The sequence below is a fragment of the Bos grunniens genome, chromosome 2 (genome assembly GCF_055505025.1).
Source record: "Bos grunniens cultivar Pamir isolate PY7600 chromosome 2, Bosgru_T2T1.0, whole genome shotgun sequence".
In the NCBI taxonomy this organism is placed as follows: domain Eukaryota; kingdom Metazoa; phylum Chordata; class Mammalia; order Artiodactyla; family Bovidae; genus Bos; species Bos grunniens.
In genome coordinates, this window is record NC_141166.1 from 26,393,243 (window position 1) to 26,418,139 (window position 24,897).

The 24,897-nt window shown below is 40.6% G+C and overlaps 1 protein-coding gene across 6 annotated transcripts in view; it reads left to right on the forward strand.

Moving 5' to 3' along the window:
• Positions 1 to 24,897, forward strand: part of PAX3 (paired box 3) — a 101,704-nt gene that overhangs the window by 56,776 nt on the left and 20,031 nt on the right. For 4 of the 6 annotated variants that reach the window (XM_086366296.1, XM_086366307.1, XM_086366331.1 and 1 more), the window contains 3 exons: positions 11,011 to 11,216; positions 20,853 to 21,018; positions 22,183 to 22,397. In XM_086366296.1, the coding sequence (XP_086222422.1) occupies positions 11,011 to 11,216; positions 20,853 to 21,018; positions 22,183 to 22,397 (587 nt within the window). Of the gene's footprint in view, positions 1 to 11,010; positions 11,217 to 20,852; positions 21,089 to 21,245; positions 21,395 to 22,182; positions 22,398 to 24,897 lie in introns of those variants that run through there. The other 2 variants (XR_015151017.1, XM_086366321.1) reach the window with 2 other exon arrangements.

Genomic DNA, 24,897 nt, shown 5'->3' on the forward strand with positions numbered 1-24,897 from the left:
GTTACCACAGAATTTAAAGAAGCAATTTATTAATAAAAAAAAATGTGCCAGTAGAAATCATTTGCAGGGGGCAGATAGGTGTGACTTCATCTTTGCTCCATGAGAGAGATTCATTTCCTTCCAGAATTCTTGTTCCAGGTAAGTCTCAAAGGGTTTAAGAAGCCACTGGGTTCATCTGAGTCACTGTCAGAGTCCCCCCAAACCAGTTCTTCCTTTTTATACTTTTGGAGGGAAATACGGAAACAGTTCCTTTGGCTTTTGTAGCTCCCTTAAGCAAAATGTTGCTTGTGTCAGGGGAAAAGAAAGGGCAGAAGCCTGTTTTTACTTCATCATATCAAGGAATACAAAATAATCATTTCTAAAGCTCCTAAAAATAATCACTAGCAGGGCTGAGATGGATGAGAGAAATAAACCTGTATTTTTACAAAAGAGGCCTTGTAAGTGACTCATGGTCAGGTAGTGGCTGTGAGAAGAGAGCTCCACCCCCAATACGATTCCTTAGTGTAAAGTGGATGGAGACCTCACGCGCACGTGAAATTCAGTGTTACTGGAACCTCAGGATGGGTGGGGAGGGGGGTCTTGTGGGCCAGGCAACTAGGTTGTACAGCCAGCCTCTGCTTCGCAGCCCTTATCTTACATAAACACCCAATGGTGCACGTTGTCCTTTTCAAGTGACTCCCGGGTCCGGAGCACACGCGGCCCTTCTGGGCTGCCCCCGCGGCCGGCCATATTCATAACCAATCTGTACTCTCCTCCCAGGGCAGCGGGGACTCCGGGAGTTGTTGAGTGTCAGGGTTTATTTGTGCTATTTTGATTAGCACCAACCTGGCAGGAGCTTATTTTCCTTCTAATGACCCCGTGCTGTGAGAAGGCAGCTTCCGAGGGAAGGGCTTGGGTCAGAGGGGAGGAGACCGGCATTACGTTTCTGCAGCCCCCAAGTGGGGGTGCGGGGCGCTGCTGGGCGGGAACAAGGGTAGGTGAAGGGCCGGAGGGTCTTAATTATATTGAGAGTTTCTAAAAGAACCTTTCCGAGGGAGCCCAGAATATCCTTCCCATAAACTGTCCTGCTTTTTTTTTTTTGTAATTGCTAAAGATTTTTGGGCTGGCTGGCACATTTTGCGGGAGAAATTGTAGTGGCTGTAAAAGCAAAACAAGACCTCTACCCGCCCATCTCGCCCATGAAGCCGCTGATCAGGTTATAGACTAAACCGTCTCTCCTAGTTTATCAACGAACACAGTCAGAATTACTCAAATTCTAGTTCTGAATTAGGAATTCTGGAAAGTTCGAGAATTTGTTAGGTCACACACACACTGGCTAGATCTTAGATACCTTAGGATTTTGTTGTAAAACTTTGGTTTGTTCTTTTCAGCGGAGTTTTTTTCTCTCGACGTATATACAACTTTAAACATTAAATAAAATCGCCGATTACTTTTTAGCTTGTGAATTAATGTGGAAGAGAAGCTTCCAGGTGCTGAAGTCTCTCTACTGGCTTGGATTAACCCCTACTGTGCGTCCATTTCAACCTCCCCCTCCTCCCGCCTCTGGAAAAAAAAAAAAAGTACCCAACCTCCCCTTTCTCATCCACTCCGGCTTTCTTTGTGTCTGCTGCTCCCTGCCAGGCAGGTGTCAGAGCCCTGAATGAGGGTAAACGCTCCGCTGATGGATTCCACAGATGGAGCGTGGAAATCGGTAGAATAGGCCTCGGCCACAGGCCATTTCTGGGGATCCAACAAAAGCCTCCAAATAAGTCAACAAAAATCCCAAAGATCACAAAGGGAAAATGTCATTTGTCATTTACTCTGGGGCCGTGAGGGAATATCAGACTCTTCCTGGCTTTCACCCGAGTAAACACGAGAGAGGTCATTCACATCTCTCTCAGTGTAAAAGGACCACTTCAGATCAGAAAACAGTTAGTTGTCCCATTGTCTCCTCCTGTGTTGAATAGTGAAACTCACAAACACACGAGACGTTCTACGATTGGATGCCAAGTAAGTGCATCCAACTTCAAGTTGACCCGTTAAAGACCTCATGGGATATAACTCTGAAATACCCGTTCAGTGTCGAACACAGGGTGAAACCACCTCGTGGGGCTCTCAGGAACCATTTTTATTTTTATTTTGTTCTTTCATCAGTGAAACACAGATTTGAGGACCGGTGCTGACAGGTTTAGCTCCAAAAGGTTAGTATAAACACCGGGACCGCGTGATTCAGTCTGAGGCCGTCTAAGAAGAAATGACCTATGACCAAGGAAGTTCAGCCTCAAAACCTGCAGGGCCTCCTCCCATGTCTGTAAATCGCGTTGTATTATATCAGGGGCAAACATAGAGTTTAAATGGTTGTCATGTTTTGATTCTTTAATTATTCAAATGAAAGGTCTTGCTGAGAAGAAAGACAGTGCCAAATGCACTCTTGTGAGTTATTTTGTTTCTCCATTTTTTGCCTGTCTCCCATCTCTGAATTATACTGGTCTGGAAACCAGTAATTATAGAATCCCACATGACTAAATCCCTATAAAATTGAGGTAAGATCTCATGTATAATAGCGTTAACTAGGATGAAATATTTCCTGAGGCTACAGAAGAGGTCACAAGGACAAAGACATACTCTCTAATTCTGTAATTCCTTCTTTAATTAAACTTCATGGTCCGTCGCTGGTGGTAAGACTTTTGCCTTCTCCTCCCAGTTTGTTTCTGAAGGAAGAATTTGTAATCCTGTGGGGTATGATTGTTGCCTATGCTTGACCTTTTTTATTTTTTTAAGCTGAAAATATCCATTTTCCCAAGGTTGGTTTTGGGAGTTAGTGTGAGATCATTGGGATAACTAAAATTTTTGCTCCTAACACTTAGAATTAGCTGGACATAGAAAAAGAAGAAATGAACTTCTTTCACAATTAAGAATAAAACACAAGGTTGAAATACTTAGGCATCTGGTGAAAGGTGACATTTTCCAGCGATCACACTGAGGTTTCTGCTGAATAACTTGTGAATATCCCAACAGATTTCAAACTTTTATTCCTGTCCTTTTTGTCTTAAAAGAATTTGAGGTTACCTTATAGCTCTTGATATCCTTTCATCAGGGTGCCTTTAATATAAAAAAGAGGCTTTAATACAGATATAAACTGAGTGATCAGTTCAACTGCTTGTGATCAATAATATTTTCCAGCTTGACCCTGGATCTTACTTAGGACCAAGGGCCTATGATGATTATTAATGGAGACTGCAAATGGTCAGACAATTTTAATTTCTTAAATTGATTCAATATCTTGGAAAATTGATTAGTTTCCTAGTGCTTTATTTGAATATACAAAGAACTCAATGAATATTTGTTGAATTAAATTCAATTGATTTATCAATTTTCCAATTGAATTTAATTCAACAAATATTTATTGAATTCTTTGTATATTCAAAGTATGGGGGCTTCCCTGGCAGATGGTAAAGAATCTGCCTGCAGTGCAGGTGATCTGGGTTCAATCCCTGGGTTGGGAAGATCCCCTGGAGAAGGGAATGGCAACCCACTCCAGTATTCTTGCCTGCAGAATTCCATGGACAGAGGAGCCTGGCAGGCTGTATATAGTCCATGGAGTCACAAAGAGTCAGGCATGACTGAATGACTAACATTTTCACATTTTAACTGTCAAACTGTTGTATTTCTGTCGATTTTTGCTTGAGTCTAAGTTTTGAAAATTTGAGACAAATGAGAATGGTGGTGGCAATCAGCTAAATGATTTATATTGGAATTACTGATTTCGTGTGTTTCTGGTATTCCTCTTCAAAAGGACTGTGTGTGTGTGAGAGAGAGAGAGAGAGGGAGAGGAACTCAACACCTATTTAGGACATTCCAGGCTAGAAGGGAGAGTTCTCTGAAGTCCTATAAACCTGGGTCAAATTCTAGTTTCCCAGCTGTATGATCTGAATAACCTCTCTGAGTCTTTCCATTTCCTGTGCAATGGGGTGAGTATTTACTTTACAGGATTTTTGTCTAGTTACATAAGGAAAGGAGAGAAATTCTCAACCTCTTGGTAAGATTTGTTCCAGGTCCATTGGTGACATTGAGTTAAACTAACGTATAAATCAGAGAATGGGTTGTGAAGAGGTTTTGGTAATAGGGTCAAAACTTTCGAAGTCTGATAACATGGATTGGGATAAAATCTGAGAGTTTTTATACAATTTAAAATAATAAAATTTCCACTTAAAAAACTACATTATGTATCGATACGCTTTTCTTATAAGAACCATTCTGGAATTTCAAACTGGGGGATAGTATCTGTAATGAATGATAAAACAAACTTTGTGAAGGCAGGTGTAGAATGTGATAGAGCAACTTATATGTACGAACATCTCCCTTCAGTATTAAGGCCAGACAGTACAAGTAGACTGAAGAAATTATATTTAATCTAGTTGCTATAGCCTGGCAATTTATGAACATTTAGATTATCATCTTGTTAATGCTGCTTGTAGTTTCAAAGTCATAGCTTAAATATTCTACACAGAAAAAATATATATAATTTCTTTCTGTCAAGCTGTCTGAAAAAAAAAAAGTCTTGTTTTTACTTTGCTGTAATATTTAGCAAGGTTAGAAACTTGGTGTCTAGTATCTAATTTGTTCCAGTTTTGAACAAAGTTAAATATGTAAACTAGAACTTCAATGGAATGATTTAGTTTGTGCTATCAAAATGGGATTTAAGTTTTAGACTTGTTTTTGGTAAAAACTGATTCAAGTTCAGGACATTATTGCAAACCATGTTCTGTGTGACTAATACATTTTAATTCTGTTGAGTGATACAAGAAATGGTAGTATTTCTGTCTTTAGAAAGAGCTAGTATTTCCTAGCTTGTAGATTAATCTAGGGTGGTTCACTGAACATTTTTTAAAGCCCACATCCCTCTGGAATTCACAGATGGGGAAAAGTTAGAATTAGCTTGTAAGACTGTGGCTTCACAGTGTCAAAAATGATCAGTTTGTTCAGATAATTTTCCAGCAGAAAAATCAGGCAAATCGTTTCCTCAGTGCCTTTGAAATTATGCTGTTTGGAGTTTTTCCTAGTTAGATGGAACCTTTGGATTGCTTTTGAATATATAGTCTAGAAGTAAAAGTAGTAATTTGCTAACTTGTTAAAGAAAAATTTATTTTTGGTGGTGAAGGCTGTGTTACTGAACTCTTAGATAGTCTGAGTCTTTTTCATCACTGGCTTTTGATAGTTCCTCACCTTTTTTTTTTTTTTAATCACAATCCTCTTTGAATTGATAATTATTCTTCAGAAAAAAATTCAATTGCATTCAAATGCTTGCAACAGTTTTCAAGTAATTTTTAAGGATTCAAAACTTCCACCCTCAAAGCTCATCTAAATGGTGGGTGACTCATAAGAGCAGAATTTCCATTTTAAAGATCTAAAATGATGGCAGAGAAGTAAATTTTAGTTCAAAACTGAATTTTTCTCCTGTACTTCTAGCCATTCAGCATGTATTTATTGAGCACATATTATGTTTCAGCAGTAGTTCTAGCAATGAACAAGTCAAAGGAAGGGACTTAAGCTCACAGAGTTTATATTCTGCGGGGGGTAGAGGTGGAAGGGCATTAATTGTTAAGTTGAAACAGTGGTCTTGACCCTCAGAATTAGCTCTGGCTGGTTCTTGTACATCTAAGCAGCCATTTTTCTCTAGAAACTAGCGGTGATTTTGATTAATTGACCTGACAGTGCATGGCACATCATATTTACTTGGGAGGATTTAATAGCCCCAGAGACTCCCAAAGGAAACATGAAAATTTCCACATACTATTATCCTAATGGGATCAGAGTAAGAGAAAGTGCAAGCATAGATTTAAAGTTCTCACAGGCAGAGGAGAGATTTAGGTCAGTTTTTAAATGCTGTCGAGTTTTTTACTTGAATTCACATTAGACAAAAAAGGCAACAAAAACTGAAAGTATGGAAGGAATACCTTTTATAAAAATTTATTTTCTTCTTAGGCGGATGAGTAATTTGTCTCTTGAGTATATTATTTATAATTGAAGGGGCAAGTAGGGGCAAGTTTTTGGATAAATTGTGGTGGAAAAATATTTTATATACTCAGGAATTTTGCAGGGGAAGCAAATAACTAGTCTGGAATATTCTATAGAGATGGTTCTCAAAGTGTCAGTCCAGGATCAGCAAAATCAGCATCAGTCACCAGGGAATGTCTTAGAAATGTGACTTCTCAGAGCCCCTTCTGTACCAATGAAATCAGACGAAGGGACAGCCATCTGAGTTTTAACAAGTTTATCCAGTGGCTCTGATGCTCTAGAGGTTTGAGAACCACTGCCCTACAATTATGCACAAATTATTATTCTTTTAATTTGGTTCACATTTATTAAAGGTAGACACATGTAAGTTGTATTGGCTGCTTTTGAAGTTTAGCACGCAACGCACAACATGTTTTTTAGCAAGTTAATGTTTGTAGTTCAGTTGCTAAGTTGAGTCTGACTCTTTGCAACCCCATGGACTGCAGCATGCAGTCAGCATGTTAATACTCCTGTAAAATACTCCCATACTTAAAGAAAGTCTATTTTTCTTTCTTTCAGTTAATGCTAAAATATCCTAAAATAAGATTTATATTAAATTAGACCATTTTATATTAAATTAGATAACATAATTGAAAAACCAAGTATAATGGCCAACACACAGTGGAGCATTATATATTATAATTACCTTTTGCTTTTATATACCAGAATTGGTTTTCTTTAATTAGTTATATATATTATTAATTTACTTTCTTAATTTCACAGTATTTGAATGTGAATAAAATGTAAAAGTATTAAAATAATAGAAAACTTAGAATTATATTTAAGAGTTCTTTTGTATGGGTACATTTTTGGGGCAAATTATAGCTTATTCTAAAGTTGAATGAAATTCAAAATTTCTATGGGGCAGAATTAGGTTTGAGCTCAAGAGAAAAGAAAATTGGTATTGTAGGAGATACTACATTTTAAGATTGTTTCTAGCACCCCTTGCATTTCCCCAAGTCCTCCGGCCTGAGGGGGCAAATGAATTACCTTGACATTGTGTATGTCTACTCAGTCATGTCCAGCTGTTTGCAACTCCATGAACTGTAGCCCACCAGGCTGCTCTGTCCATGGGATTTTCCAGTCTAGAATACTGAAATGGGTTGCCATTTCCTTCTCCAGGGAATCTTCCTGACCCAGGGAATCAAATCCACGTCTTTTTCATCTCCTGCATTGGCAGGTGGATTCTTTACCACTGTGCCACTTGGGAAGCCCATTAGTAATCTACAATTTTCTGGCTGGCAGCATACATAGGCCCTTTCCCCAGAGGATCCCCCAGTTGTTTGGGGAGTTTTCTGAGTGCATTTGGATATTTTCAGGAGCACGGTGGCTCCAGCTCCTGTGCTGTGCTCAGAGTTTATGGTCTTACAGCCCCCTGACAGCCTCTGCCACTGCCCTGAGGTCCAGGACTCTGAGAGAGGACTGCTCTCCTACTGAGAACCCTTGTGTGATGCGTCCTCAAACTGCAGAACCTGCTGTTGGCCAACAGGTGCTCGGTTACTGTTATGTCACACACACCAAATTGCATCACGAACACAAACTTCTACTTAAATTTCCCAGCTCCTGCTCCTCTTTCTTAGGCACCTGCATACTCAATTTGGAGGTCTTCCCTGATTGTGCTCATACACAGGCAAATTCAAGCTTTGGTGGAGGGGGCTGCAGCAAGGCTGGCTTCAGGGCCATGTGAACTATTCAGTCACCCAGGCCCGCTTGTGCAGAGAGAGGCCCTGTGCTTAGTTTTATGCTCTGTTGCTGCCATCTTGGAATTCATGATGAACTTTTGAACATAGGGTCCTGCATTTTCATTTTTGCACTGCATTCCTCAAGTTAGAGTACTGGTATCACTCTCTTCTTTTTTTTTTTAATTTTTTAACTCGGCTGGTGGATTGTTTACTGGTTTGTCCACTAAGTCTCTCAGTCATATCTGACTTTTTGCGACCCCATGGGCTGTATAGGCTGCCAGGCTCCTCTGTCCATGGGGTTCTCCAGGCAAGAATACTGGACTGGGTTGCCATTCCCTTCTCCAGGGGATCTTCCTGACCCAGGGATAGAACCCATCTTCTGTGCTACAGGCAGATTCTTTACTGTCAGTTTATGCCTCAAATTAGGCAGCTGTTCTGAGCAGCTGCCTATCCATTCAGCAGAGATCCAGACTCTGAATCTCTGTTTAGAAACAATTCACTAGACTATGCCTGCTTCTGTTCTTGAGACTTACATTAACAATATCTAAACTCCCCTTAAAGCATTTCCTAATACCTGGTAATGAGATAGTAAATTTAACATGGTTTTTCTTATAAGGAGCAGTCAGTTCAGTTCAGTTCAGTTGCTCAGTCATGTCCGACTCTTTTCGACCCCATGAACTGCAGCACGCCAGGCCTCCCTGTCCATCACCAACTCCCAGAGTCCACCCAAACCCATGTCCATCGAGTCGGTGATGCCATCCAGCCATCTCATCCTCTGGCGTCCCCTTCTCCTCCTGCCCCCAATCCCTCCCAGCATCAGGGTCTTTTCCAATGAGTCAGCTCTTCGCATCAGGTGGCCAAAGTATTGGAGTTTCAACTTCAGCATCAGTCCTTCCAATGAACACCCAGGACTCATCTCCTTTAGGATGGACTGGTTGGATCTCCTTGCAGTCCAAGGGACTCTCAAGAGTCTTCTCCAATACCACAGTTCAAAAGCATTAATTCTTTGGCACTCAGCTTTCTTTATAGTCCAACTCTCACATCCATACATGACTACTGGAAAAACCATAGCCTTGACTAGACAGACCTTTGTTGGCAAAGTAATGTCTCTGCTTTTGAATATTCTTTGGCCACCTCATGCGAAGAGTTGACTCATTGGAAAAGACTCTGATGCTGGGAGGGAAGAAGGGGACGACAGAGGATGAGATGGCTGGATGGCATCACTGACTCGATGGACGTGAGTCTCAGTGAACTCCAGGAGTTAGTGATGGACAGGGAGGCCTGGCGTGCTGCGATTCATGGGGTCGCCAAGAGTCGGACACAACTGAGCGACTGATCTGATCTGATCTGATCTAGGTTGGTCATAACTTTCCTTCCAAGGAGTAAGCATCTTTTAATTCATGGCTGCAATCACCATCTGCAGTCATTTTGGAGCCCCCAAAAATAAAGTCAGCTACTGTTTACACTGTTTCCCCATCTATTTCCCATGAAGTGGTGGGACTGGATGCCATGATCTTCGTTTTCTGAATGTTGAGCTTTAAGCCAACTTTTTCACTCTCCACTTTCACTTTCATCAATAGGCTTTTTAGTTCCTCCTCACTTTCTGCCATAAGGGTGGTGTCATCTGCATATCTGAGGTTATTGATATTTCCCCCAGCAATCTTGATTCCAGCATGTGCTTCTTTCAGCCCAGTGTTTCTCATGATGTACTCTGCATAGAAGTTAAATAAGCAGGGTGACAATATACAGCCTTGACGTACTCCCTTTCCTATTTGGAACCAGTCTGTTGTTCCATGTCAAGTCCTAACTGTTGCTTCCTGACCTGCATACAGATTTCTCAGGAGGCAGGTCAGGTGGTCTGGTATTCTCATCTCTTTCAGAATTTTCCACAGTTTATTGTGATCCACACAGTCAAAGGCTTTGGCATAGTCAGTAAAGCAGAAATAGATGTTTTTCTGGAACTCTCTTGCTTTTTCGATGATCCAGCAGATGTTGGCAATTTGCTCTCTGGTTCCTCTGCCTTTTCTAAAACCAGCTTGAACATCAGGAAGTTCACGGTTCACATATTGCTGAAGCCTGGCTTGGAGAATTTTAAGCGTTACTTTACTAGTGTGTGAGTTGAGTGCAATTGTCCAGTAGTTTGAGCATTCTTTGGCATTGTCTTTCTTTGGGATTGGAATGAAAACTGACCTTTTCCAGTCCTGTGGCCACTGCTGAGTTTTCCAAATTTGCTGGCATATTGAGTGCAACACTTTCACAGCATCGTCTTTCAGGATTTGAAAGAGCTCAACTGGAATTCCATCACCTCCACTAGCTTTGTTCGAAGTGATGCTTCCTAAGGTCCACTTGACTTCACATTCCAGGATGTCTGGCTTTAGGTGAGATCACACCGTGATCTCTAATTTTCTTGAAGAGATCTCTAGTCTTTCCAATTCTATTGTTTTCCTCTATTTCTTTGCATTGATTGCTGAGGAAGGCTTTCTTATCTCTCATTGCTATTCTTTGGAACTCTGCATTCAAATGGATATATCTTTCCTTTTCCCCTTTGCTTTTCAATTCCCTTCTTTTCACAGCTATTTGTAAGGCCTCCTCAGACAGCCTTTTTTCTTTTTTGTATTTCTTTTTCTTGGGGATAGTCTTGATTCCTATCTCCTGTACAATGTCAATAAGAGCAGTACAGTCCACAGATTTATAGGATTCCTGTGATAGTTTACTGTTATTGCCTTTTTAGATACAAAGTCAGTTTTGGAATATTTATTTTTAAAAATCACTCTTTAACAAATTTTCTCCTGGTCTAAAAGCTGGTGAAAATTTATCAGGAACCAACTGAAATGTGATTCATATTGGACAAGAACCAAGTATCCATTAAATGCTAAGGGTGAGGGCCAGAAAAAATGGAGGAGGCCTGTCCTTGCTTTTTAAGAGCTTGTAATGCACTTAGAATGACAGATGCAGAAAGCAATTATTTCTGCCTGGGGGAGCCTGGAGATGGGGTTGGGGAAGAGATTGAATACTATTTAATGTACTCCTGCAAGGAGGGGCTTGGTGTCCATGGGAGGACTTTGGCAGTGTACTTTAGACTAGGATTTGAGTCATTATATCTTGGTCAGACCTCTTTCCCCCCATGTTTTGGCCCCAGCAAGCGGCTTTCAGGATCTCAGTTGCCTGACCAGGGATCAAACCTGGGCCTGGCAGTGACAGTCCAGAATCCTAACCATGAGGCTAGCAGGGAATGCCACTGACTTGTTTGTTGACATACATTAGATCACTTCTTTTCTCCTGTGCTTTTTAGCCTCGGCACCCCAATCAGATGAAGGCTCTGACATCGACTCTGAACCAGACTTGCCCCTGAAGAGGAAACAGCGCCGGAGCCGCACCACCTTCACAGCAGAACAGCTTGAAGAACTGGAGCGGGCTTTTGAGAGAACCCACTATCCTGATATTTACACCAGGGAGGAACTGGCCCAGAGGGCAAAGCTTACAGAGGCCCGAGTACAGGTACCGACGTCCCAACATCCCGTCCTGCGTAAACCCAGACAGAGAACAAGAGCATCTTCTTCTCTAAGGTGTATTTCAAACCAAGAAAGTAACTATGTTAGGAATGGTCCTTCATTGTGAATGGTAGCCTCTCACATTATAAAGTTCTCCCTTTCTGGTTTCTTTCCTTTACATTTTGCCTTGTCATGATAACAATATCGTCATGTCTTTTTTCTTTTTATTTGCACTTGTGTGGTCCAGCCACCTCCGGCCACTGCTCCTCACCCCCCACCCCGCCTCTGCCCCTTCCCCAGCCCCTGCCCCCTTCCTCAAGGTATGTCTGTGGGATACAGCAACATTTTACTATGCTAACCATAAGTCAGAAAATGTTCTTTTTCCTCTTAATAGTTCGGTAAGTCCAATTATTGATATGATGGCTATATTTGGCTTTTCTGTCACATTGTTTGATACGAGTATTTTATATGTATTGATTTAAAACTGTGATCTATTTAATTAGCTTTATTTCTATTCTTAGTATATTTTGTATTTGTGAAAATGTACGTTCTTATTTTAGACTTCGGTTGTCATTACGAGGAGAATGTGTTAATAATTGTATCAAATGTAACACAGAAGTATGTCAATTCATGTTACTCATGCATCATTTTAGGGATCCTTGTTATGTATCAGGGAATGCATAGATTTTGGGGGTGGTACATGGACGACAACGAAGTTTTGAGTGGTTGTTGTGTGCCAGGCACTGTTCTAAATGCTTTGTATGGATTAACTCATTTACTTATAATTAAAACCTAGTTTGGTACTATGAATATCCCCAATTTATAGATGAGAAAGCTGAGACTCAGAGAATTTAAGTAAACTACCCAAAGTCATGTAGCTAGTAAGTGATCACGGTAATTGGATTCCATATATTTCTTCTCTGTAGCCATTCAGTCATGATGAAGTGCAAAGCTGTATAAGGTAAAATCCTTTTCTTTAAGTCTAGAAGCTTTTCAAGTAACTATTATTTTAAGAACATGTAAAATTACCTTTTCAACTTAGAAGTGTTCTGAACCCTGGAGAAAGGCTACTTGGGTGTAATTTGTTTCTATTGAGTGATTGAATAATGTTTCATTATGAATGATAAACAGTCTCCCCAACATAGAAAAGCACTGATGGAAAGATTACAAGTGCCTCAGGGTATCCTGGAATTCTTTACTGGCCCAGGAGTTGAAGTTACCTTATCCGGAAATGTCATGTTATTCCCAGATACTTGACTTTCATAGTCAGAGTCAGACTGAGGACTCAGCAGTGAACTAGGCAGTTGGTGTGGTCTCTAGATTGATTGACACCTTCCCCTATGCTTCTAACTATCTCTCCCATCACAGATTGTTCTGGAATAGCCTCTTATAGTCTGTAGAGCCAAGTCAGATTGCTTTTCTCAGCTTGACTTTCTATCTGATCGTCACAGTGCTAGAAAAGTCAAGGAACACCAAGATGAATGAAGACAAATTTCTCAAAGAACTAGTGTTTAATGCAGTAATAAAGTAAACACACAAATAATTTGAAAGCAGAGCTGATATGGTAAGTGTATTAGAGAGAGATCAAGTGCAGTGAGAGCTGAGAGGAGGAAAGGTGTGAGATCTTGTTAGGGTAAAAAAGGGGGGCTCATGAAGAAGGGAGGGATCAGATGGACTTCTGGGTCTAGATAGATATTCAAGGGGCAGGGTAGGTGGGAGAGCATTTTAGTAACAGAATAATGAGCAGAAGCACAGAGGGCTGGACGCACACGAGCTACATGTCAGATGAACTTTCATTTTCTCTCTAGTCATGTTGAGGAAACAGTGAACAGTTCAGTTTGGTTAAATAGAGGGAGTGGTAGGGTGGCAGGAAGGAAGCTGATTGGAAATCTGTTTGCTTTCTTTGTATCCTTGCTGTTTTTGTTCAGTCACTAAGTCTTGTCTGACTCTTTGCAACCCCATGAACTACAGCATGCCAGTTCTTCACTAGCTCCTAGAGTTTGCTCAGATTCACGTTCAGTGAATCAGAGATGCCATCCAACCATCTCATCCTCTGTCGCCTCCTTCTCTTCTTGCCTTCAATTTTTCCCAGCATCAGGGTCTTTTCTTAGTGTTTATTTTTTGATACTTAGGAAATGTGCATTCTTAACTTCAGTTATCATTCTGGGCAGAATATGATTCTATCAGACATAACATATAGAGAGGTGTGTCAATTCTTGTTATTCACTCACCATTTCAGGGATCCTTGTTATGTACCAGGCACTCTGTGGACTGTAGGGGTGGTGGATAAACAATAGTGAAATTTTGAGTCTTACATACATTTTGTGGAGAGCTTGGGTTTCAGGCAAGGCAGCTAAACTTGACGCAAAGGGCATTGAAGGTGGTGGGCATGAAATAGGTCAGCGGCAGTGGGAATGGAAAGGAGAGAACTGCTGTGGAAGGTGGAATGTAGGCATCTGATTGTGTGAGCTGGAGGTACATGCAGCGAAGAGTCCCAGATATGCTGGGATTTATAGCACAAATGTTTTGCAGCTGGACCTATTCAATCCCTGTATTTAGTACATTGGGATATAGTGCTCTTTCCCAGAAATGACCACTTCTAACCACAAACTGGTCTTCCTTGATGGCTCAGATGGTAAAGAATCCGCCTGCTATACAGGAGACCTGAGTTTGATTCCTGGGTTGGGAAGATCCCCTGGAGAAAGGAATGGTAACCCACTCCAGTCTCTTGCCTGGAGAATCCCACGGACAGAGGAGCCTGGCAGATTACAGTCCATGGTGTCTCAAAGAGTCATATATGACTGAATGACTAACACTTTTTCAACCACAAATCATGATGTATATATATATCACATATTATTTATAGTAACATATACTCATATTTATATAGCATATATAATGTATGGTATCATAATATATCATATTATTTATAGTAACATATACAGTGTACATATTATAATTGTATAACAATGCTGCTGTTGCTGCCACCGCCAAGTCACTTCAGTTGTGTCCGACTCTGTGCGACCCCATAGACAGCAGCCCACCAGGCTCCCCCGCCTCTGGGATTCTCCAGGAAAGAACACTGGAGTGGACTGCCATTTCCTTCTCCAATGCATGAAAGTGAAAAGTGAAAGTGAAGTCGCTCAGTCGTGTCTGACTCTGAGTGACCCCATGGACTGCAGCCTACCAGGCTCTTCCGTCCATGGGATTTTCCAGGCAAGAGTACTAGAGTGGGGTGCCATTGCCTTCTCCGATATAACAATGCTATATGTATTATTTACATCAAATCTGTTTGCTTTTATTATAGTTCTGTGATCACCTAGTTTAAATGTGAAGTTGAGGTCCATTCGTTCTTCCTTTCTTTCGACAAACCTTTATTGCGTGCTCTCTATATCCCAGGGTCTGGTCCCTAACCCCCCAGGCTGGCCAAGCCCACATACTGGATCTGCCCTTAAGATAGACTGGAGATCAGTTCTGAACTCAGAGTCAAAAAACAAACATTGGATTTAAAGAAATCAAACAAAGAGAGTGATGGAAAACTGAGAAGAGTGTTCCCTGTTCCTCTGCCTCCTTGTTGCATTCGCCAAAGACAAGTACGTGGAGACAGAATTCATCCCAACCGCGTGCAGCTTGTACAGCGCCGGGCACTCGCGTCTGGTTCAGGAAATGTGGAGGAGAGTAAGAATGGCCCATTAACTTCCAGAGGACAAGGGATCAAACCAATAAAGAGTGGTTCATATTTTTCTGTACAGTGACCTCCTCTCCAAAGCAGGGCCCTCATTAACCTAACAGCTGTCCTAATGTGGCTTTAACCCGGTGACTCTTTACATTCCTTATGGCTTCATTAGTTCCCTTGAGACGCATCATGTCTTGCACCACAGCTATGATCTACAGCCTAACAAATTCCCTACAACACCCGGCATATGGATCTTTTACTTAACCCAGCAGGAAAAAGAAGGGAGTAGTTAATCACTGATTAAAATGCCAGAACAAAATCCTTTAGTTTTTAGAAGGATCTGGGAAAGCAGTAGCAGCGTCAGTTCAGTTTGAGTGATAGCCAGAGAGTGTGTTAGTTTAATTTGGGGCACCTGGGAAAACCCAACACCAAACCAAAAAAAAAAAACCCAAATGTGTCTACATTCCCCTCCCTCCATGGAAGAAAATTTCTAAGCTCTTGTGGATAAAGATGATTAAAGCTTTAATAACGTAGAACTTTGTCAGTATTTGAAAAAATTTGTTTGAACAATAACTATGTTATATTTATCAGGGCTGAATCTGAGTACACAATATAAGAATTACTGTACAGCAAAGATCTAATTTGCTTAATTCACCTCCCTGGTAGCTGTTGTTATGCAAATAATGGCAAAAACTACAATTTTGTAAGGAATGACTTGCAAACACTTATGATGTGTAGACGTTTTAGTAAATATTCCATCCAAGAACTATTCTTGCAACCCAGGTAATGGAAGACAGGAAAGGAAGCTGCTTGTGAAAAAAAGGATTTAACTAGGAGTCAGAAGATGTGGGTTTTGGTCTTAGCTTTACCCAAAGGGTTTTGTCAAGCAAGTCACTTAATTTTGCTCTAATCCTACTGGGCTTCATTTTTTCTAATTTTATTTTTAAAATATGGGATTTAGATCAGATGGCCTTAGGCTGGGTCCATGAATGACTAGGATAATCATGAATGGATTTCAGGAGACCTGGGAAACTTGACATTTGTACACAGATGTTCTGCTTTTGCCTGTGTGTGTGTGCACACAAGTGTGAGGTAGGGAGAGGGCCACTAGCTTTCCTCATATTCTTACAAATCACCACCCCTTGATCATTTCATTAATTAAAAGCCCCTAAGATGCATGATCTCTCAGGACCCTTCTAACATTGATAATTTGGGATTCTCATGGACGTCCAATGATGGTTTAAAACCATCTAACAGATCTTTGTAGTTCAGAAGTTAAGATAGGTATGAAATATTTGGTCCTGAACTCCATAATGAAGCAAAAATGTGGTCATCCTGCCATTCTCTGCTGCAGTTTGCTCTTGTGATGTATAAAGTTGTGTATGCCCTCATGTGTGATATTCACGGCAGCATGGCATTTCTTCTTGTCAGCCGGGCCTGTCCTCTCCCCAACCTGCTCTCTACATGGTGATCAAGGCTGGGTAGCAGCCGTGGTAGGAGGGCTGGGCGAGTGGAGTGAGTAAGAAGTTCCAGGGAACAAGCAGATTGTCCTGAATTTACCTACTTGGAAAGTACTGTAATTGACACTTTAGTATCAGCTCTGGTAGTTAATGAAACATTTTGTAATCTTGTTGTAAATTCTAAGGGTTAACGATTACACTCTCTTCCCATTTTTCAAACTGTATTTGAAATAACCCATCTGGAATAATGTAGGTTAGATTGCTTTTGAGGACCACACCAAAAATGTGAACCAGTAATTTATTGAGAGCAAAATTAGGCTTACACCATGGGACAATTAGCACTAATCCATGAAACTTGGAAACAATTTGGACCTAAGCCTCCGTTCAAGCCAGACTGGCTTTCAATTATTTGAGGTGTTATTTGGGCACTTTCCTGCTTGCTCAGGGGCATGAAAGGCTTTGGCTATAGACAGAACTCAGAAAACAAAGGCTTTAATTCTTGGATTTCTCAATGTGACATTTTTACTTAATAACTAACATTTACTGAACACACTTTTTTTTATAGTATTCTTTTATAAGCTTTGTTTGTATTGTCTCATTTAACTATGTTGTCTCGTTTAATCCTGTGAAGGAGTTTTTTATTTCTCCCATTTAGTAGATGAGAAAACAGAGGCCCACAGATGTTAAGCAAATTTTTCAAGGTTACAGAGGTAGTGAGAGACAGGAAAAGCTGGGATTCAACTCTTGCCTGCATCGCTCCCATGTGAATGTAAAGTATGACTGTATTTTTTAAAATACTGAGTTTTTGTCCAGCTTTTATTGCTGAGACCAAATTGGTCACTTATTTTATTCAGGAAGAGGAAAATTTATAAAAACCTGTTCTTTTGTGATTATCTTTTCCCCTTAGTTATTGTGATATAATAGGGATCTTTCAATCAATTTCAATTTTGCTTCAAAAAATCATCGGATGTTTTGTTACTCCAGAATGGACCTGAAGATCATTTCCAAAAGCATGAAGAGAGACATACAAGCAGGGAAAGATTTAGGGAGCAGGTGAAATTGAACCGGGCTGCAGTTCATCAAACGAAATAAAAACTTGCTGCCAGGGAAGGTTCTGATGTTGTGTGATATTGCACAGGCAATTATAAACAACTGTGTCTGATAGTAGTTATCCACTGATATGTGCCTCCTGCTCTACTTCCTTACTATGCGAAATGTGATTGGAAGGCCAGGTGATGCTGGGGAGAGTGAAATCACACTGAATTAGAGATTGTAAAGTAACATTTAACAGGAAGGTAGCAGACTCTGAGATGGAAAAGACTGAAGGCAAAAGGAGAAGGGGGCAGCAGAGGATGAGATTGTTAGATAGCATCACCAACTTAATGGACAGAAATTTGAGCAAACCCTGGGAGATAGTGAAGGACAGGAGCCTGGCAGGCTACAGTCCATGGGGTCGCAAAGAGTCAGACATGACTTACTGACTGAACAACAGCAACTACAAGCTGACTTTGTAAACTTGTTCTTTCTGCCCTACTGGCTAAGAAATTGGTGGAATACTCATATTCTCCTCTAGAACCTCAAAGGCCAGATTGTTGCTATTGTTACTCTTTTCAAAACAAAGAAAAGTTTCTAGACACTGTAAAAACCAAATCATAAATAGCTTCTATCGATTTGGGGACTTCCCTGGTGGCTCAGGTGGTAAAGAATCTCCCTGCAATGCCAGAGACCTAGATTTGATCCCAGGGTTGGGAAGATCCCCTGGAGAAGGGAATGGCAACCCACTCCAGTATTCTTGCCTGGAGAATTCCATGGACAGAGCACCCTGGTGATCTATAGTCCATGGGGTTGCAAAGAGTCAGACATGACTGAGCGACTCGCACTTTCACTTTCCACCCATTTTAAGTGATTTTATTCAGTCTTATGCGCTTACACGTGTCATTCAGTAGATTATTCTTTGATTGTCTGTTAGGAATTAGGTGATAGAATATTGGAAGAGCTAGGTAGGACTTCTGAGCGCCAGGGGAATGTCTTTCAGTCACAGATGGGGTAATAACGGCACCCTAGAATCATTGTGCTTGGCTTGGGTACTTAAAATGAAGGTGATTTCAAGGGCACCTTTTTCCTATTAAAAATAGATGTGTGTTTTATGAGTTTCAAAGCCTAAAGAAGGCAAGGACCATTTCCAAGTTTGCAACTTCAGTGTATTTTGCAACTTTAGTGCTGCTTCTGGCAGTTTCAGCTGCTTCTTGGAGATGCACAGGCTGCCAGGGGCAAGATGATAGAAAACTCTGGTTAACTGGCCAGAGACAGGCAGTTCAGCCCTCAAGAAGCCCTGGTTCTCTCAGAAATAGCCCTCTGGATTTATTTAGCCTGAATTTAAACAACTTTTAAATTCATTCCTTTGGGAAACTCTTAGACCTCCTGTTAAAGGTTTGTTTTTCAGTAAAGATTTGCTTTCCAACTATTCCTCGTCTTTTGTGGTAGTTATAATATATACTGTATGGTAAATATAAGAACTTATAAATCCACCTCCTGGTGGGTTTATTCCATGTCATCAGTGTTTACTTGTATCATTGTGGAAAAATGAAACAAAACCAAATAGCCTTGTACACCTAGCCTTTTGGGTTTAATCTTTTGAAGGGAATTGTAGAAAGTCATGATGTTCCTTCTAATTTATTATCTGAATGAAGACATTTTTGATTTTAAAAATTGGGTTATGGAGGAGTTATCATGAACATAAATCAAAAGTAGGTTGGGATTGATGGAGTAACCAGGCAGAGCCCACCCACTGGATAAATCAAATTTGGTTTACTTATCTAAAGGTTACAGCAGGAAGTTGGCACAGAGAGATTGGAGACACGCTCTGATAATGTCAGAAGGGCAAGCTTCTGAGATCTTCATAATGAATCTCACCAGTAGGTTTGGTGACAGTAAGTCTGAATGAGTGAAGTCACATCATAACTTTCGGAAATTCAACTCTCCTCCCTGCCTAGGCAGCTGAAGATTCACTATACATGGGTTGGTCAAGATAAGTGTGAGGGCCCTTCACTTGAGCCAGGTGTGACTAACCAGCTTGTTCCAAGCACTTCCCTGAAAACAGTTTTTTTCCCCTGATGCCTCTGGGAGTCATGGTAACAGACACTTAGACTTCCAGTGAGAAAACACAATTGATCCAGAACCGAAATTGAATGCCGTTCTTGGTTCTCTTATCCCAGGTGGCAATTTATTAAGTAAAACTGTAATTCAATTATGTATCAACTTGAGAAAATATTGACTTACCTTCTTTTCCTGTGGGATACTTAAGGAGTATTAAATGTTAGTGTTCTGAGGAAGTTCAAACAGCTTTCCTTACCAGTATCTTGCAGCATGGCTTGAGAAGACCAGACTCCTTTTCAGACAGATGCTTGAGTGAATAGCAAAAGTTTAAGCAAATGCCTTGGTAAAGTATTTATTATAAACTGGGCTTTCTTGTTTAAGAAAGGAGGGAGGGAGACATTGCTCTCTCCACTCTTTTAAAAATTTTGTGACAAAATTTACAATTAAGTTGTTTAAGTGTTAACTTTGTTCTGTGGGGAAATCAAGTCATCTTTTCTCAAGCATGCTGGTCTCTTGCATCATCTCTTCCATCTGGACTGACCGCTTTTTGGAGTCACATCCAAACTTAAAATGAGTTGACATTCTGTCTCTCATCTAAAGTTTTCCTGATTCTCTGCATTTCCAAACATGGAACTTCTACCTCTAGTGAGCAGTTAGTTTGGTGACCTTGACCACTCTGTGAATTCCCTGAAGAAAAGACAGTAAGCTCCTTGAGCTCAGGGATCCTATCTTATCTACTTCTTTTTTCCTCTGATAAAAAGATAGGTGCTTACAGCTGTTATGGAAAGAAATAATAAAACAAACTCATTTTGTAAGGGATCTTCATAGATAAAATGCTTTCTTTTTTGAAGTACCTCTTCAACATTTATTTCTATTAAGATCAGTATAATGTCTCACAGTTTGGAAGAGATGGTAAAAAATCGTTCCACTTATCCTTCTGGTCAATTTATAAGACTCTCTAGGAGCTGTGCACATAATGTCCATAGAAATACAGACACATTGATAAGACTGTGAAATACAAGGGTTAGTGCAGTAGGCAAGGCCAAATTAGGACACATGTCATGGTGGGGGCCATAGAGACTCCCGGATCCTCCCTGAAGTGCTGTAGTTCATGATGGTGGGAGGGTGCCAGTGGTGATGGCACCTCTGCTCAGCCATCCCTCCCCACAGTCACCCCAGAGTTCATGTGGGGGCTCTTGCCAGACCTTGAAAAGCCCTTGAAGTCCCTCTACTGACCCCTGACATCTAACTTTCCTTTCTTCCCTGACAATACAAGCCAGAAGGCAGAGGACTCTTGTGTCTGTTTGTCCTGTCAGTAAGGGGCCTTTAATCTGTTTTAGCATGAAAAATTCATTAAGAATGTACTATTATTTCATCAGTGAAATTCTCAAATTTTAAATTAAATCCATAGGTCTGGTTTAGCAACCGCCGTGCAAGATGGAGGAAGCAGGCTGGGGCCAATCAACTGATGGCTTTCAACCATCTCATTCCGGGGGGATTCCCTCCCACAGCCATGCCGACCCTGCCAACGTACCAGCTGTCAGAGACCTCTTACCAGCCCACAGCTATTCCACAAGGTATGGAGGAAGGCAGTCAAGGGGTTAAAATGTAATCCCCAGTCTTGTTCCCCACTGCTTACTTTATAAGGTGAAATCTTCTGTGATGTCCCTGTGGCTGTCTGTATGTTTGTTACATTATATCAGGTTGTCCTGAAAATACCTGTCACCTTTCAGAAACATAGTTTGTTCTATGACATGTCTGAATCTCTCTAGTTAAACTGTGTTGTAATATAATATTGTTTCAGGATTTTAAAACAAAATCAAACAATGAACCAAAGCAATCTCCCAAAATAAGCATGCAATTGGCTTTTCCTTTGTTAAAACCTCTACGTTTGTACTCCAGTCTGCAATTAACTGAAGTTCTGATGGCTCCTCACTGGGGTAGGAATTGAGGGTAGGTAAACTTTGATAGAGTCCTTCTGTGTTAGAGCATGGGCTTCCCAGGTGGCTCAGTGCTAAAGAATCTGCCTGCCATGCAGGAGACGTGGGTTCGATCCCTGGGTCAGGAAGATCCCCTGGAGAAGGAAGTGGCAACCCACTCTGGTATTCTTGCCTGGGAAATCCCATGGACAGAGGAGCCTGGCAGGCTACAGTCCACAGGGTTGCAAAGAGTCAGACACAGCTTAGCAACAGCAACAAAATGTTAGTGCATAGAGGTGAATGGGATAAATAGGAAGACTAAATTATTTTGGATTACAAAAGATAGCATTGTGGGCATTTGAAACTATACTCTCACACTAATATTTAGATGTTTTGGAAGTTTATTTGATAAGAAATTTAAAAACCAATACAATATTGTAAAGTAAAAAAATAAATAAAACAGTTAAAAAAAAAGAAATTTAAGATGCAATTCTTACACTTGTTAATCTTTATGTTGATTAGTAACATTCACTACTAATATAGGTTTGTTCTCACTGTTAAGGTGATTTCTGAATTTCTGTTCTGGTTAAGTGTTCCTTGGAAGTATATAAATAAACTATGTACTTGAACATACGTGCAGAAGAGATGTGGCTCTATTTGTTAGGAGTGGTTCTATACTTACATATCAAGAAGTACAGTATGAAATTTACATTTACTTGACCAGTGGATATGCTGATGGCTCGGTGACTGCGAACTTTTGCACTGAACCTTCTCTGCCAGCCTTCAAAGGAGATTTATGGCCGATAACCTTCTTCCTTGCAGCCGTGTCAGACCCCAGCAGCACCGTCCACAGACCTCAGCCGCTTCCTCCAAGCACTGTACACCAAAGCACTCTTCCTTCCAACCCGGACAGCAGCTCTGCCTACTGCCTCCCCAGCACCAGGCATGGATTTTCCAGCTATACAGACAGCTTTGTGCCTCCATCCGGGCCCTCCAACCCCATGAACCCCGCCATTGGCAATGGCCTTTCACCTCAGGTCAGTCCCGTGTTTCCAGACAGACGAGTTGCTGTATACCAGAACCAAATAGTCAATTCCCCGAGGCAGTCATATAATGAATTGCCAAATTTAAACCATAATGTATTCTTTATACAAGCCACATGATTTCAGTTTTCTGGTTTCCTTTCTCTCCACCCTTCTTACGGGCTGTATCAAAAGTTAGAGCTTAGACTTAAAATTCAAGCGACTTTTATCATAATCAGGGAGATTCTCTGTTTATACTTAGTTGTCAAGGTGTCATCTTCTCCACATGTAGTAGTTCTGGGTTTTGGGTAAGAAGTTCACACATATTTTTTAAAATGGTATTTGGTCAGCTGATAGGGTTGTGAGCAAGAATGCTTAATAAAAAAACACCACAGCTTTTCTATAATTTTCATAGAGAAGGTTAACAAGTTGTGTGGAGAATGACCCATCTGATGGCTGCAGAACTCTGGGATAAATGAGTTATAAATGCAAAAATTAGGAGAATTACTGCTCCTTGGGAATATATAGAAATTTGAATGTTGTAATTGTTTTTCTAATTTGCATTGGACTATGAGCTTTTCTTGAGAGATTATATTAATAAATTGCCTTGATAATTGCATGTCAGAGGGTTGGTTAAATTTCCTACATGTGGCATCTGTCTGGGGTTGACATTATTAGCAGTTGTTTAAATACAGATCACTTGATTTTATTAGAGAGCACTTGGCCCAGGTGGTGAGGAGAGCTGCCCGCTAAATTTGGAGAAGTGTCACGAAGGGGTTGCAATCTATAATTGCAATCAAGAATCTCTTCAGGGCTGAGAGTGAGAGTTTTAACAGCTTTATCTTTTCTTAACCCCCTTTTTCCTCTTGGTGGTTAGAAAAACAGAGAGAAGCTCAGAATGACACAAATGAAAAGTGAAAAGACAATTATACTCAATTACACACTAATCACTGGCTATCACCACTGCCTAAGCACCAAGAGGGCATTCTAATAGGCAGAAAATGAGATTTTAATGGCACAAAGGGTGGCCAAAATAAGGACTCATATATCTTTGCCTTCTTCGTTTTCTTCAACTTGTGGTTTGCGTCTTGAGAGTGGAGTTCCTGGGCTCTGCACAACGGTGATAACTCTGAGCAGCTGAAAAGTTCAAAGCTGTTGCAGTTGAAAAGAATGAATAGCAAAGGCAATGAAATAAACATTTCTGCCTAAAGGCAAAAGTTCATAAATCCTTTTTTGTAACAGTAAATGTAATTAAGTTTCATAGATTCCTATAGCACATCCTGGGATAAAAACTAAGAGGTGGCTTTAAACCTTGGCTGCAAAATAGCAACATGAAAACAATGGACGTGCTTCCTACAGGACTTTAATAGACTTAATTTCCAAGTACTGGCATTTGTGAATGTGGTTTTGCATGAAAATCATGGACTTATATTAATAGATTCATGTTTAAAGGCCTGCATTTAGAACATAGAAGCTTCTCCCACAGTTTACAAGGAACATCAGAAGTAGTTGTTGCCTGTGCAGTTTAAAACATAAGTGGTTTGAGGCCACAGAAAAGTTTTTTATGAACATAATTCGGTTGAGAGTTTGCATAAAAGTAGACTTAACTCTGTAAGGTGAGACCCAGGATTCTCTTGGCATTTGTCAGTCGTCGAGTACGATAAAAATGACACGAATCTGTATTCTCGACACTGAAGCTGCTAGTATCTTGTATTATAGATGTCTACCCTTTTATGTTATAACACATGTATTATACTGTGTTATTTAAGCAGAGGTACTAGCACTTGACTTTGAAACTGTTAGTCCTTGATTTCAAGAAGACTGGCTATGATTCTAGAGTTGGCAGTAAGTAGGGCAGGAATGATTCCATTATCAAGCAATGGAAAATTCCTCAGGCAACTTCTGTGTTTCTTTACAATACTCTTGTACATTATGTTAACTCCTTACTTATTATATTGCGGATATCCAGAATATTTTGCATTTCTACCATATATTTCCTCCTCAAACCACCACTTGTGTTGGTTACTGTAGCATCTCTAGTGAATTAGAAGAGAGATGAATAATGTGAAGTTCCTCCTTATTTCCTTAGGCAAAATTGGAGAAAAATAGCTGAGTGCATCAACATCTTGCCAGACGTATCTACAAAATAGATGGAATAGGAGCATTAGGGGAATTGGGAATTAGGACTTAGATTTCTATAGCCTTTGAGACTGACCACTTCTCAGGAATGCCTCTATTTAAGCAAAGAGGGATGTGTCCACTGGTTTTGGTTGTCTTTATTAAAAATATCATAGGGATTTCCTTGGCAGTCCAGTGGTTAAGACTCTGCCTTCCAGTGCTAGGGGGTGTGAGTTTGATCCCTGGCCGCGAAACTAGATCTGCCATGACACAGGGTGTGGCCAGAGGTCCAAGAGGGAGGGGATATGTGTATCCATAGAGCCAATTCACTTTGTTGTACAGCAGAAACTAACACAACATTGTAACGCAATTATACGCCAAAAAAAAGTTTAAAAAA